Here is a 15,580-nt window from a genome sequence, read left to right as displayed (position 1 = left end):
AGATTATTTCTTTGTTGCTTTGTATGTCCCTCCCCCACAGTATAACCCCTGCTTTCACTGTATTTGATGTTGGTATAATTTGTGGAGGGGAAGGGAAAAAGCAAATTATTTAAATAGGGATACAGGTGGTCCCATTGCAACAATGAGATGTACAAATCATTATGTTGAAAAACGAACTTTACAACTTTGGCTGGGGTGGTGGGGGGTGGGAGATGGGAAGGGATGGGAAGGGGAAACAAAGGAGGAGGCAACAATGTTTGATAAGAAATGTACTCATTATCTTGCCCATGTAATTGTAACCCCTCTGTAAGGTATTTTCACAATAAAAAAAGAAAATAATGTATTTTATGAAACAAATAGAACAGATTTTCTTTGCCCTGCTCTCTTTTTACTGTACAACATTACCCCCTCCCGGTCTTGGGTCTTGAACTCAGGTCCTGGGCACTGTCCTTGACCATTTTTGCTCAAGGTTAATGCTCCTCTGAGGAGATACAGCAAAGGTAGAAAAACTAATGGTGCAGTTTGCCATTTTACTGTAATTTTGTGTAGCTCAGCTAAGCCTCATCTACGCAGACAACACAGCAAAACGGTGTTGGAACAATGAGTTTATCCACGTTCGGGGGCCTACATCAGGGATATTTGAAGATTGAATGCAGCCAGTTTACACACTGCTTGATTTCCCCATGTTATTTATTTCAATCAGTCAACAGAGGAGCTCAGGCCTTGTTTGCTGTGTGTAGCTTCCCAGGTACTAAAGACAACAGAGCCATTCAACAAATATCAACTTGACCTTTCAAAACTTTCAGCACTCAAACTTCACATGGGCTCATTTATTTAGAGTATGCATTCATTTGTTTGCTTGTTGGTTGTTTTGTGCTACTATTGGGGCTCAGACTCAGAGCCTGGGTTTCTAATTGACTTTCTTTATTTGTTTGGGCAATTCTGAGTTTTAGGCAAACACTGACAATTGGGATGATTCTGGGAAGAAGAGCCTTAGAAAGAACAGAAGGGAACAGATTGGCATTATGAGTAAACATTTCTCATGTGCTGGGGCTGTACTTGAACTCAGGACCTCCAGTCCTCATTTGGCTTTTGTGCTCAAGGGGAGCACTCTATAACTTGAGCCACACCTCCATTTCCAGCTTCTTTCTGGTGAATTGGAGATGAGAGTTTCAAGGACTTTGCTGCCTAGGCTGGCTCTGAATTTGATCCTCAGATCTCAGCCTCCTGAGTAGTTAGGATTATAAGTGTGAGCCACCCAGGCCTAGCTACCTAGTAGACATTTCTAAAATATTTCCTTATGTTACTGTTTTTTTTCCTTGTCATACTCTAAAGACATTTATCTTTGGGATCATAGATTCATTCATAATAGGCCACAAAATGATTTCTCTCCGCCTTAACAATCCCTGGACATTTGTATAAAATAAATTAGTATGAACTTTTATTCACGTTGTTCTTGATTTGGCCAATAGAAATAAGAATCTATTATTTATGATTATGTAGCACTATCTGAGGAGGGTCTCACAGCTTGGAAAGAGGGAAGATGTGGAGACTTGAGATCAACAGTAAAAAAATAATCATATGCCATTTTCTAGATGAATACTTTCAAGTCATAGATTGTAGGCGGGGCTGAGGATGTGAAGGGTCATCATTGGCATGTGGAATTTCCTCTGCTTCCTGGCTTTTAAATCCCTTTAAACAGATTCTTTTTCTGTTGCCACTATGGCTGGATATCTCTAGAACAAATATTTAATATGGTTTGGGTCATCCTTGGGGCTTACTAGAATTGCTTGATGGTGAGATGACTTCATTGTCTGAATGGGCGTGGAGAGCTCTACTGCCAAGCAGTCCTGGCTCTCTCCTGGGGAAGGGGGTAGGCAGCCCAGGACTCCTCAGGCAGCCCAGGACTCAGGCAGCCCGGGACTCAGCCACGGTGTGTGCAGCGGATTAGCAGCTGATGAGAGAGATGCCAGCCCCCTCTTCACCCACTGGCCCTGGCCTGGTGCTTAGCGTCCCACAGGGCTTCTGGCTGTAGTCAGAGTATTTGTGTCATTCCACTTCACACCAGGTCCTGGAGTGTCTTTAGGGACCTTGACCTTGAATCCAGTGGCTTCTGGGAAGTCTGACATGTCAACCATGCTCATTGGTTGACATGTCAGACTTCCCCGAATTCCTTCTATGAACATCTCCCCAACTTAAATGCTCACATCCACCATCTGCCCAGCTTTTCATGAGGTAGAGTGTTTCTCTGCTAGCAAAAGCATGGTTTGAAGCCAGCCCTGGCCGAAAAGTCTGTGAGACTCTTATTTCCAACTAGGAAACAGGGAGTGAAGCTATGGCTCAAGTGGTAGGGAACCAGCCTTGAGTGACAAAAGTTAGGGACACTGCCCAAGCCCTGAGTTCAAGTTCCAGTACTGAAAAATGAGAAAGAAGAAAAAAGCAAGCAAGCAAGCGAGCTAGAGTGACTGGCTATGCGGCAGAACCTCCAGATCTTTCTCCCTTGTTCACATGCGCCATGCAGCCGGCTCAGGGAGGATCTGCTGTGCTGGGCAGGGCTGGGCATCTCTGCATGATTCTCGGGGTTCTGCTGTGGACAGTTTGGAGTATCCGTGCTTCCCTGGATGCACTTACACAACGTCTCTTCCACCCCTCCCCCCCACCCCCCCCCAAGGCTGGACGGCTCTCCATTGTGGGCGCTTTGAATTCAGTGAGAAAGATCACCAGGCTCGTAGTGGACAAGCGTGTAAGTTCACGGGGCTCGTAGGTTCTGGACAGTCCACGGCTGTCCAGTCTCCAAACCTGTGCCTGATACCCGGGGCATTCACGCTTGGCAGGCCCGGACACAGGCGTGGACTGTGCCTCAGTTTCCCCCTCTGCGTGCTGCTGGGTGCTCCCAGCCTTTCCTTTCTCTTCTCAGCTCTACCTTTCAAAGGATAGAAAGGATAAAGGTGTCCCTGTCGCCCCTCAATCTGGGGTCGGCCCCCAAACAAAGCATCGCCGCCTCTCCTGGTCCCAAAGCCAGACCTGATGATATCCAGTCCAGCTTCGCCCCTGCCTCGCGGGGGTTTGGTCTCCCATGCGATGACGCACGGCGGCCGCTGGGTGGCGCCCACGAGCCAAGGATGTGAGACCAGCCTGGGAGGAAAAGGATCACGAAGCGCAGAAGGGATTCGGTGCCCCCTGAACCCCTCAGCTTCTGCCCCGAACCTCCGAACCCCTCAGTGCGACCGACGGACAGCAGCCAGGTCTGGTGGTCGGGGCAGCGGCAGGCGACCGTCGAGAGGGCCAGGATGACCGGTGATGGCCTGCTGCGCACCCCTGCGGGGCAGGCTGCTCCCCGTTCCCCACCCTATTCTTTGCGTGGGGCCTGGGAGAAAAGCAACCTCACATCACGATCAAAACAGTCTGGAAAGGGGGGACACGGACATGGAGGGGCGAGGGTGGGGGGGGGAAGGCAGCTGCCATCCTCACTGGACACGGCGTTGGAAATGAACGACACAACTTGGGGGTGCGGATGGGGGTGGGATGGGAGGGAGCGAGGAAGGGGAGACACTGCCAGCCAGACTGGACTACAGGTGGCTTTTTACCTAGGCAGTTTCAAGATACAATGAAAAGATTCCTGAGAATGACTATTAATAGTATATTAATACTATTACTATCCTGGGGGGGAGGGGAGCTTGAATTGAGAGCCTAGGTGCCATCTTTTAGCTCTTTGCTCAAGGCTGGTGCTCTCCCATTTAAGCCACAGCTCTATGGCTTTTTGCCCCCGGGTTAATTGGAGAGGAGAGTCTCATGGACTTTTCTGCCAGGGTTGGCTTCAAGCTCTGATCCTCAGATCTCAACCTCCTGCGGAGCCAAGATTGCAGGTGGAAGGCACATGCCTGGTCATATTAATGGTTTTTTTTTTTTTTTTTTTGCTATGCCTGAAGGCTGTGAAAGGGCCCCTAGCTCTGGAAATGATGATGACGCATGCGCGGGTGGTCTCTCCGCTTCTTGTATCACTTTTACATCGGGTGTCACCATCAGTACTTTGACTGTGTCTCTCTACTGGTGATCCATCTGAGATGGAGCATGGCCGGGACCTCTCGTTCTACACAGGCCCATTGGGTCTCTCCCTCCAAGTCCTGAGGCATTGTGGGCTTGCAGAGCCTCAGAGGAAGTAGATCTGCCCCTTCTCTTCTGTGGAGGCCCAAGCCTGTGGAGAACCCCACCAGCAAAGGCCTGCTTCTCAGGCTTGTCCTGGGCCTTGGGGATGGGGGAGGGTGTCTTTGGGTCTCCCTTCTCCTTTCTAGAAAATGACTTTTTTTTTTTTTGGTAGAAATACTGGGGATTGAACTCAGAATCTCACCCTCTTGCTTAGTTTTGCTAATTCCTGGTGCTCTACCACTTGAGCTCTACCACTCTTTGCTGGTGAATTGGAAATAAGCATCTTAGATTTATCTGCCAGGGATGGCTGGAACTTCCAGGCTCCAGAGTAACTAGGATTTCAGGTGTGAGCCACCAGCCCTGAGTGAAAGTGAAGTATTAAAATGTGGAGATCCTTAACATCCCCGCTGCTCTAATATGGAGCCAAGAGGAGCTTCCTGCCGGACACAGCTGGATGTAATCAGTGATCCCTAGCAAATGTAAGGATCTGTGTTCAAGTTACTATTTCACTGCTTGGTTGGTTGTTTATGGCTGGCCACAAATGTTTTATTTCTGGCTTATTGTTGAAAGGTATCATCCGAGTGTGTATAATTATTCAGTGACAATGTATTCTATCTAACAGAGTAATGTGCGTGTGATTGGTGTTTAATGCTCACTTGTGGCTAAGAGTGGATTTGTAAGGATCATGGTTTGAAGCCTACTGAGGCTGGAAAGTCCTTGAGACTCTTATCTCCAATGAACTATTACAGAACAGGAAGTGGAGGTGTGGCTCAGGTGGTAGAGTGTTAGTCTTGAGTGGAAAAGTTAAGGAATCAACAATCAGGGCTGTGTGCAAGCCCCAATGCTGAAAAACAAACAAACAGAACCAACAAACCAACCCAAAACAAAACAGCCAAAACAAAGGGGAGATTTGTAAATTTGTGACTTTTTTCTTTGCAAGAATGCAGTTTTCTTTTTAAATCTTTGGATTCTTAGAGCATAACAACCTATTCCAAGAAATTGCATTTGGTGTAGAGTTTTACAGAGTTCATTGAGGAGGAATGAAATGGAAGTATGTTGTCGATCCTTCTCAGTAAACAGCTGCTATGTACTCAGCAGGAGCGTTTAGATGTTTGGGGATTTTGTTTTGTTTTGTTTTAAAAATGAAGCCCCAGGGGAGATGACAGGAGTCACTGGAACCTAACTCTGAGCCCCAGCTATAGCAGCTGGCCTTTGTGTGACCAGTAGAAGGTAAATAAGTTACATGGCTCCCCACAAAACTTCTCTGATTGTATAAGCAAGGATGGAAGTTGGGGTGATGGTGCCTCATGTCTGCAACCGTAGCTGCTCAGGAGGCTGACATCTTGGAAGACTGAGATTCAAAGTCAGCTTGGGCAGAAAGGTCCATGAGACTCCATCTCCAATCAACCAGCAAAAATGGCGGGTATGATCCAAGTGGTGGAGTGCCAAGCAAATAAGCAAGCTAAGCAAGTACACGATCTTGAGTGCAAACCCCAGTACTGGGGGGAAAAGAGAGGGGAGAAGTCCCATGTGCTTTCTGTAGTTATTAGGAATACAAGAGATGTAAGAACCGTGGTTATGGCGAATGGTTTTTGTGGTCTGTGTGGCAGCAGGTGGTGTCTGCTCCCCTCAAAGCTGGTGATTAAATACATTTTACAAAGAAAATGCTCAACTGCAACCAGTTGACGCATTTGCCATTCGCTAGCCTCAGGTCCAATCTTTACAGAGGCTCTTTATAAATTCAGGGAGACAAGTTCCACGTGGGTTTGAGGTGTTTGAAATCAGCCCACACAGCTAACTACCACAAAATCCCTCCAGGCTGGTGAGCCTCACAGGCGCCCGACACCTGCTGGAAACGCGTGCAGAATGCACAGCAAGCCCGAACTACCTCTTCCCCTTTGGCAGGCCTCAGTCACAGAAGGGCCTTACGTGGTGTGTACAGCTTCTGTCACAGGCTCTCTTTGCCAGGTATTCTCACAGGGCAATGAAAACCAAAGGCAGGAGTGACAGCATGGGGCTCTGTGAGTGTGGCCCGCAGGGTGGACTTGGGACCTGGGGACACCCAAGCCAGGCTGGCCACCCACCTGGAAACCACGCGGGACTTCCAGTTCTCTCTCTCTCCCCCAACTCTCTTCCACCCCCCCCCCCGGCATCAAACCCATGAGCTTGTGAATAATATTTTTCCCAGTATTGCTATCACAAACCTACATTCCTCTCCCTTCCTTTTTCTCTTTCTTCTCTTTCCTTCCCTGCTATCACAAACCTACATTCCTCTCCCTTCCTTTTTCTCTTTCTTCTCTTTCCTTCCCTCCCTTCCCTCCTTCCTTCCCTCCCTATCTCCCTCTTTCCACCCCTTCCTCCCTTCTCTTCTCTTCCCTTCCTTCCCTCCTTCCCTCCCTCAATCCCTCTCTTCTTCCTTCCCTCCCTCCCTCTGTCCCTCCCTCCCTCCCTTCCTTCTTTCCTTCCTTCCTTCCTTCTTTCCCTCCTCCCTTCATCTATCTATCTATCTATCTATCTATCTATCTATCTATCTGTCTGTCTGTCTGTCTGTCTGTCTGTCTGTCTGTCTGTCTGTCTGTCTGTCTGTCTATCTGATTTTTTTCCTTCCTTTTGGGAATGAACTCCGTGTATCTCCTGTCCTCCCTTGCCTCTGCTGACAATCTTATTTCTGCATTCACCATTGGAATTTCTCAGCAATCCATTCCCACATCTCTTCCACCTATTTCCAGCCCCCGCTTTGCTCTGGGCTTCGGCTGACCCCTCCACACACCTGCTTCCTAGAAACAGGTCAATCTGTGAGTGCCCATTTCCTTAGAACCAGTTTTCCATGCCCACCTATTTTTTGGGGAGGGTGGTGAGGGGAGTATTTGTAAATCCTTAAGAGATCACATGAATATTGACTTTAGTTTTTTGTACTTAAAAATCTGAAAAAATTAACCTAGGTACTATCATACTCATACATTTTAACTAAGTTTTTTTTTGTTGTTGTTTTTGTTTTTTGTCAGTTCTGGGTCTTGAACTCTGGGCCTGGACGCTGTCCCTCAGCTCTCAGCTGAAGGCAAGCACTCTATCACTTGAGCTACAGCACCACTTCTGATTTTCTGGTGGTTCATTGGAGATAAGAATCTCACAGTCTCTCCTGCCCGGGCTGGCTTTGAACTGCAATCCTCAGATCTCAGCTTCCTGAGTAGCTAGGATTACAGGCGTGAGCCACTGGCTCCTGGCTAGCAGTATTTTAGTTTAAAGCTCTTTTGAGTTTTCCAAAAGCTCACAGCTGTCTGCCTTTTGTAAGCCCCATGCACTAAGGATGGAGTTAACATTTTTGCATGGTTGAATTACATACAAGTGGTTATGTAAGTCCTTACACAACCTTCCATCCTGCCTTTTGGCTTGTGTGGCCTAAAACATGTCCGGTCTGGCTCTGGAAGGAACCAAGCAGAGCTGGCTGGGGGTGTCCCTGTCACCTTCACGGCTCTGTGACGGTGGAAGGAATGGGTAGCTGTCCCGGTAGGGCTCTTGGGTTTTTTCCTCATTCTCGTTCGCTCTCTGGCTATCTACAGACTCCAGCATTGTCACCTCAATGGGTTTTTCCCCCCTGTTAATTAATAGGGTGAAATGCATCTTTGGATGGCTCGCCTGTGTGCCACCATTAGGTTTCCACGTCTTGAGGCTGAGCCTCTGTGTTTGGGGGGGGGGGTAGAACGAATAGGTGACAGGTAGGAAGAGCCTGGCTAGTGTTTTTCACTGTTTCACTTCCTTCCCAAGAAGATGGTAAGGAGTGTGTGTGTGTGTGTGTGTGTGTGTGTGTGTGGAGAGAGGGCAAAGAGAGAGACAGAGGAATCCAGGAACTCAGTGGTGCTCAGCCATATTGCCTGGGAAAAAGTCAAGCTTGGGCTGAACACTGTAATCCTGAAGTAAGGAGGTCAGGTCTGGATGGCGCCATACTGGCCTCTGGTCTGCATGCTGGGGGAAGGAACCGCCCCACCCATCACCTGCCTCCCACCTGATGGGCGTGTCTGGATCCCTGGAGGCAGGCACTTGTCTGATAGGTTACTGAATCTGTCAGTCCAGTGCCTGGGACTGGGAGTTTCCTGTGGCCCTCCCCCTGGGCAGACCTATTTAGGCCCAGACCAGCACAAGAGCCATGACACCATGCCACGTGTGTCTCCATGATTGTGTCCGGTGTCTTGGCTCCTGGATCATCTCCAGTTATCCTGGCGTCCCAGTTCAGCTCTCCATTGGAGCTGAATTGGCTTGTTGGTATTGTTTCTGTTCTTTCCTCTTTAGTCTGTTTCCAAGCTGTGTTCTGTGCATTTGGGTGCTGCAGGCCTTTGTAACAGTGGGCTGCCTGCTGCCTGCTAACTGTGTAATAAAGACTCTGTCTTCAGTGACTAATTTAGGATCCCCAGTGTGAGGAAGCCTACCTGGGCCTGGCCTCCCTTCCAGCCCCTCTTCCCTTCCTTTCTGTCATTGTTGATGGAACACAGCTTCTGAGTGCCTCTTGGCATGGTGGTTTCTTCATTGTGCATAGCATGGTATCCACAGGAGCCCTTTCTGGGATTACAGGCATGCTCAATCACACATTCTGCTGCTTCTGAAATTTCTAATGAAGCTATTTGTCTCTCTGGGGGTAGGGGTAGGAGTGGGGGTGGGAAACTAAACTAAAAAGGAGCTCTGTTGGATCTTGAGTTTATCTGTTGATTTCTATGGGACCTATAAAGTTTCTTCTCTTTTTTTTTTAGTTGTGAAAATACTGGACAGAGACATGCTTCTCTAACTTTTCTAAAGCTGTATTTGATTTTCGAATTCTTCTGCCGTCAAACATTGAAAGGTGGAAACATGGCTGGTATTTTAGCTGCCAGCAGATTTCTTACTTTCTTTCATTCATTCATCCATTCATTCATTCATTCATTTATTTCTAAGTTGTCCATGACTTTAAAATATAGGCTTTTGGACCCTCCCTTATCTAGAAAGGAATATAGATTATGACTTCACTGAAAAACTGAGGGTAACACCTCAGTGAGTTTTGAAAAGTATCGGGCTTCCTTAGAGATTACATGAGTACCCATTCATTCATTCATTAAAAGTTATCATTCAGATGTACTGCTTCCTCTTGTTTAGCACCTTTACTGTGCTGGAAGTTTCTGAGCTGGTCAGGCTCAGTTTCAAGCAAGCTCTGGACAGCCTACAGGCCCTCTTCCCAGGCCCTCTGACACAGGAAGGCATGTGGCATGAGCCACTGCGTCCCTCCCAACTCTTCCCACTCCACCCCTGTCCTCCCTAAAAGTACAAATTGGGCCTGCATTCCCTCGGGGTAGCTGGAGACACTTTCAGCTTGGGGAATTCAGCATAAGTTTGGCGCTGGAATGGATGTTAACACCATCTCACATTTGCTGGCTGCTTAGAGGAAAAACGACAGAGCAGAAGTGTTTGCAAGAAATTAGTGAAATTAATTTTAGTTCCAACCTCCACATCCACATTTTCTTCTTCCTGGTGGTACTCTCTGAAGGTCAGGATTAATAGTCAAGGTAATGATGGTACTATTACAGTAGTAATTACTAACATATATTAGGCAAGTACTGTGTGTTGATTATTATACTCAGGAGCATCGGCATGTGCTTGGTTAATTCTCACAAGAGTGACCATGGAGACTTCTCTTTGTGCCAGTCCTGGGGCTTGAACTCAGGGCCGGAGTGCTGTTCTTTAGCTTTGCTTGCTCAAGGTTAGCACTCTGTTATTTGAGCCACAGCTCCAGTTCCAGGTTTTTGTTTTTTTTTTCTGGTTAATTGGAGATAGCAGTCTCATGGACTTTCCTGCCCTGGCTGGTTTTGAACCACAGTCCACAGATCTCAACCTCCTGAGTAGCTAGGGTCACAGGTATGACAGTGTCTGGCTCCAGATGGACATTGTTCCAGTAGTAGAAGTACACAGGATTCAAATGCAAGGCTATGGACACCCAGGGCCTATGTGGGTCCTTCCAGTATCAACCAGTGTTCTTTATAGACTTAGCAAGCACTACCACCTTCTCACCTTCATGCTAAACATATCTTGTGCTCAACAGCACAACAATCTCCCCAGCTTTAACTTGATTTTTTTTTCTTGTCAGTGTGTGGCTTGAACTCAGGACCTAGGTGCTGTACCTGAGCTCTTTTGCTCAAGGCTAGTGCTTTGAGCCACAGCTCCACTTCTGTTTTTCTGGTGGTTCATTGGAGATAAAGTCTCACAGACTTTCCTGTCCAGGGCTGGCTTTGAACTGTGATCTTCAGATCTCAGACTCCTGAGTAGCTAGGATTACAGGCGTGAGCCACTAGTGCTTGACTAACCTGACTCTGTACACGGACACTAGAAAGCTGGATGGTCTCTAAACACTCTCAGCTCTCAGCTGGAGTGAGGATGGAGGGGCGGGGCCCTCACGTCACTTGTGATATCCTTCCTATCTTCTTTATCAATGGCTGGCTGACAGGGCAAAGACACCCCATTATAACTGGCAGGACCTCTGCTTCCCTCTCCACCCCACCCCACTGGCATTTGGGAGGTCTCTTTTTCTTGGGGTGTTCTAGGGTACACTCATCTGCCACCCTTTGGAGGAGCTCCTGGCAGTGTTGGTGCCTTAGGCTGGTTTCTTTTTAAGCCTCCTGTTTACTACGGTACTAAGGCAAATTTCCTCCAGTTGCTTCAAAGCCTGCTCTGTCAGTGATAAATGTTTCCCACTGAGCTTTCTGGGCTTGCGTTTTTGCCCAAGGCCTTTTCCCTCAGCCTCATCCCTGATCAGCCCACGGAGAGCCAAGAAGGCACAGCCAAGGTTCCCCTCACTAACTCAGGGCTGATCAGGGAGCTGCGATTTGAACCTCACTAGAAGCTCATTCTGGTCAGAGGTCAAGGGTGCGAAATCTATCGGACACTCCAGGAACAAATACACTTCCTTCAGATGCTTAGAAAACAAACCTTTGAAGTCAATAATAAAAACAGCTTGTGGTGTACACATCACCCATTATATTCCCTCTGCTTCATTATAGAAGGAAATGTGTGTGTGTGTGTGTGTGTGGTGTATGTATGCCAGTCAGGTCTTGAATTCAGGCGTTTGCTCAAGGCTAGCACTTTACTACTTGAGCCACACCTCTACTTCCTGGACTTTTGGTGATTAATTGGAGATGAGCATTTCACAGACTTTCCTACCTCGGCTGCCTTGAAACAATGATCCTCAGACTTCAGCCTCCTCAGTAGCTGGGATTCCAGGCAGAGCCATCAGAACCTGGCTGGCTTCATATTTGAATTTTACTATACTTTTCCAGCTAACTCTTTGTTTTATTCTTATATAGAAGCTGACCTTGGACATAAAACTGGGAAAGAAAGTTATTTTGTTCTTTCTTTAGTGACTATGAAGTAAATCACTTCAGGTTGAGATTTTGATCTGATTATTTTCCTCTCCTTAAGGGGCCATTCTGAGAATTTACAGTGACTGGAAGCTTTCTAACATAGAAACCAAAATAAGTACTAGGAAACAGGTACTTGCAAGGGTCAGGGGTCAAGAGCAGAGGGGTAGAAGCATGAACAGGGACAATGAATAGAATGCAGACAAGCATGCATTGTCTGCCACAGAACCGAGGAAAGTAAGGACAGGGGTGGGGGGAAGAGGGGTGGAGATGTGGAAGGGATGACACAGATCAAGATGCACTGTACACATACATTACTTTTGTAAATGGCAAAAAATTCAATGTAGAACCTAAAAATTAAGCAAAGCGAAGGAAGGGGTGGGGGAAGGGGGGGAGAATGATGAAAGGGGTGACTTTGATTAAGAGGCAGTGTGTTCACAAACTGCTCTGTTGAAAAGGCAACTCCTACGAACAACTACTTAAAGAAAACAAAGATACATTTAAAAAAGCAAAACTATCAGATTGTTTTAGGTCACTAACTGAGAAAGTACTGTTGACTTCTAGCTTAATGTAAATTAGCTTAGCCTGGAGCTACAACGTAAAAGGAAGTTGTAATGGAATGAAAGCTTTCTTCTCTCTCTCTCTCTCTTTCTCTCTGTCAGTCTGTCTGTCTCTGTCTGTCTGTCTGTCTGTCTGTCTCTCTCTGTCTCTTTCTCTCTTATTGTTGTTGGTCATGAAGCTTGAACTCAGGGCTTGGGCCAAGGCTCCTGAACTCTCTTGCTCAAGGCTAATGCTCTACCATTTTGAGCCACAGAACCATTTCTGGTTCTCTAGTGGTCAATGGAAGATGAGAGACTCTGGTAGCTTATTGGAGATGAGAATCTCATGGACCTTTCCTGTCTGGGCTGGCTTTGCAGTGTGATCTTCAGATCTCAGCCTCCTGAGTAGCTAGGATTACAGGCATGAGCCACCAGGTGCTGCTTACTCTACCTTTTGATGTAGAAAAACATTAACCAGCTGCTTCCTTCCTAATGGGGGGGTTGCTCCCCAAAAGTTGTTTTTATCAAGTGTGATTTTAATTATACTTTTGTGGCTTGAGAGTTACCCAGCCTGCTCAAAATCAAAACAAAGGGAACCCCCCCTCCCCTCAAATGACCCCCAGGCGCTCTGCTGGGTTTACCTGGTTCAATGTTGAGAGAGTTGCTGTCGATTTCCAGGTCCAGTTCAGCTGCCGAGGACCGAAAATCCTCCAAGACCCCGTGCACAGCCTGGGTGAGGTTGTAGGGCACCCAGCGAGCAAAGTGCACCTTGCTGTTCACGATCACACTCCCATTGCGGAAGCTGAGTATTTCCAGCTGCCTGAATCCAGTGAGATTGGACTGCAGATATGGGACCAGCTGCAAACAAGAGAGCGGTTACCCAGTTACTGTGCTCTAAGTGCTCAGGGCCACGGATTCCACTTCTCCTCACTTCCTACTATTCAAGACATCTATCTCAATTCTTTTTTTAAAATTTTTATTTCTATTGTTCTTATAGTGTTATGCTGGTACTGGGGTTTGAACTCAGGACTTGGGTGCTTTCTCTTAGTTTTTTCACTCTACTACTTTTTGGTGATTAATTGGAGATGAGAGTCTCATGAAGACTTTCTTGTTCAGGCTGGCTTCAAACCTCCATCATCAGAGCTCAGTCTCCTGGGTAGCTGTGATTAAAGGTGTGAACCATGAGTTCCTTGCTCTTACTTTTATTTTTAGATTTCATGGGAGCCCAGAGCACTGCTACTTAGTGCCTATTCGCAATAATAATGGCGGAGTTTCTACCTTGTTATCAGTCCATTGAGATGGATGACCAGATACTTCCTTATGAGGATTTGTAAGAACAGATGATTTTCTTTTTAAACCCAAGCCAATGAAATTGGCAAGAAATGCTAGGTTTAGTCATTGTGTGTGTGTGTATGTGTGTACATGGGCACACACACGCACACATGTGCACTGGAACTGGGACTCGTGCTTGGCTTTTTCTGCTCAAGGCTGGCCCTCTATTGGAGATGAGTCTCACTGATTTTGCTGCCTGGGCTGGCATAGAACCATGATCCTAAGATCTGAACTTCCTGAGTATTAGAATTACAGATATGAGCCATTGGTGCCAGGCTACATTTAGTAATTTTGTTTTTTTTTAAAAAGTAAACAAAATATGTTCCAACCTGAGTCTAGGAGCAGACTGACCTAGGCTTGTATAAATAAATGGGAGTCTATGTAAGTGACCAGGCCTATCAGATAAACAAGCTCTTACACATCAGCGTGTCAGTCTAGGCAGGCAATGAATGGGTCCTGGGCCAACTTGGCTGGAAGTAGCTTCCTGGCCTTCATCCCCCTGGGGGACCATTGCGATGTAGCTCCACCCCCTTATCTGCAGTGTGTGTAGGGGAGAAAGTGGTTCTCAGAGGCTTCTCTCTAAACTGGAACTTAATGGCTCGAAGGACCCTTAGGGCGTTGTTCTGTGGCTGTCTCTACAGAGCCTCTGATCATCTCCAAGGTCATTCCCCAGAAATGTTTGAATCCTAAGTGGTTTCTGCCTCATCCCCCATAGCCAAAAGCAGAGAGGAAAGGCAAAGAAATCGAACCGGGATGACGGGGTCACACATGCGCTGCGAAATAAATATGGCAATTCAACTTGGGGACTCAGGCAGAGCCCCGCAGCCATCGCCAACGGTAGGAATTTCTCATAGGCGATCTCAGCAAAGTCCCAAACCCTTGCCGTCTCCGGAGAGGGTGCGTCCTGGGTACTCAGCTGGTCTTGGCGGCCTTGAATTCAAGGAAAGCAAGAGGAAGGCCTGGTACCCGGGCCTCCATTTTGTGTTTGTCCTGGTTCTACGCTGTTCATAGGATCACTTTACAGTTAATCACCGTGGGTTCCAGGAAAGACAGGATGGATCAGTAGTATCGTTATGACCAAGGACTGCTCTTTGCAGGCCAGATTAACCCCCACAGGGGACAATTACCAATAATGAGCAGCCGCACCTGGAGTCAGAGAAATCATCTCATGAGAACCAGATAGCGACCTTCAAATGCCCCCTGCGACCCCTTTCTCTGCCACCAGGCCACACTGCCAGCTTGGACTCCTGAATCAAGCAAACCGGGCCTTCTTTGAGTGCTCCTGTCTATACCCCAAAGAGGGCTGAAGAGGATCCAAAGTGCCATTTTCCTGGGGCCTCATGGTCCTGTCCTCCTCCTCTCCCCGCCTATTTCTTGCCTATCCCTTTCACCAAGTCGCAACTTGCTTCAGTTTTTCTGTTGGACTCAAGGATGGAAGTTGATGAGGTTTGCTGGCTGCCCAATAACACATCTGGCCCAAAGATGAACCCACAAACTCCACACCCAGGGACCCCCAAGCACAGACAGGCAAGCTGAGAGCTGGCCCCCTGCCTTTTTACCCCCCTCCTCTCTTCCTCTCCAAGGCGGATTCCCTTAACCTGCATTGTACAAGACGTTGAGTATCCCACGAGTATCCACGCCACAGACAGACAGTGGGAAGGGAGTCAGAGGAGACCCACGCCACGCCACAGACAGACAGACAGACACAGACTGACAGCAGGAGGGGAGTCAGAGGAGACCCACGCCACGCCACACCACAGACAGTGGGAGGGGAGTCAGAGGAGACCCACGCCACACCACAGACAGACAGACAGAGGGAGCGGAGTCAGAGGAGACCCACGCCATGCCACAAACAGACAGACAGTGGGAGGGGAGTCAGGGGAGACCCATGCCATGCCACAGACAGACAGACAGACACAGACTGACAGACAGCGGGAGGGGAGTCAGAGGAGACCCACGCCACGCGACAGACAGACAGACAGACAGATAGACAGGCAGACAGACGCACAGCGGGAGGGGAGTCAGGAGACGCATGTGCACACACCAGCTGCGTGAAGCGCCGCTCCAGCGCGCGGTACTCGGGTGAGCTCCTGTCGGCCAGGTCCGGGGAGAAGGGCAGGTTGGCCACGCGCAGGCTGAAGAACACCACGAGCTCTGCGCCCCGGCCCGGGCCTGCGGTGCCGGGGCCCG

The 15,580-nt window shown here is 48.0% G+C and overlaps 1 protein-coding gene across 1 annotated transcript in view; it reads right to left on the bottom strand.

The window, feature by feature from the left end:
• Positions 1–15,580, bottom strand: part of Impg1 (interphotoreceptor matrix proteoglycan 1) — a 125,272-nt gene that overhangs the window by 8,056 nt on the left and 101,636 nt on the right. Inside the window, exons 14-15 of the mRNA XM_013034100.1 lie at positions 15,435–15,562; positions 12,700–12,916 (exon numbers count right to left, since the gene is read on the bottom strand). Coding sequence (XP_012889554.1) covers positions 12,700–12,916; positions 15,435–15,562 — 345 coding nt within the window. The remainder of the gene's footprint in view (positions 1–12,699; positions 12,917–15,434; positions 15,563–15,580) is intronic.

This window comes from Dipodomys ordii, unplaced genomic scaffold, assembly GCF_000151885.1.
Source record: "Dipodomys ordii isolate 6190 unplaced genomic scaffold, Dord_2.0 Scaffold182, whole genome shotgun sequence".
Lineage (NCBI taxonomy): Eukaryota > Metazoa > Chordata > Mammalia > Rodentia > Heteromyidae > Dipodomys > Dipodomys ordii.
Note: the sequence above shows the minus strand (reverse complement) of the source record. Positions and strands in the feature narration are given on the sequence as shown.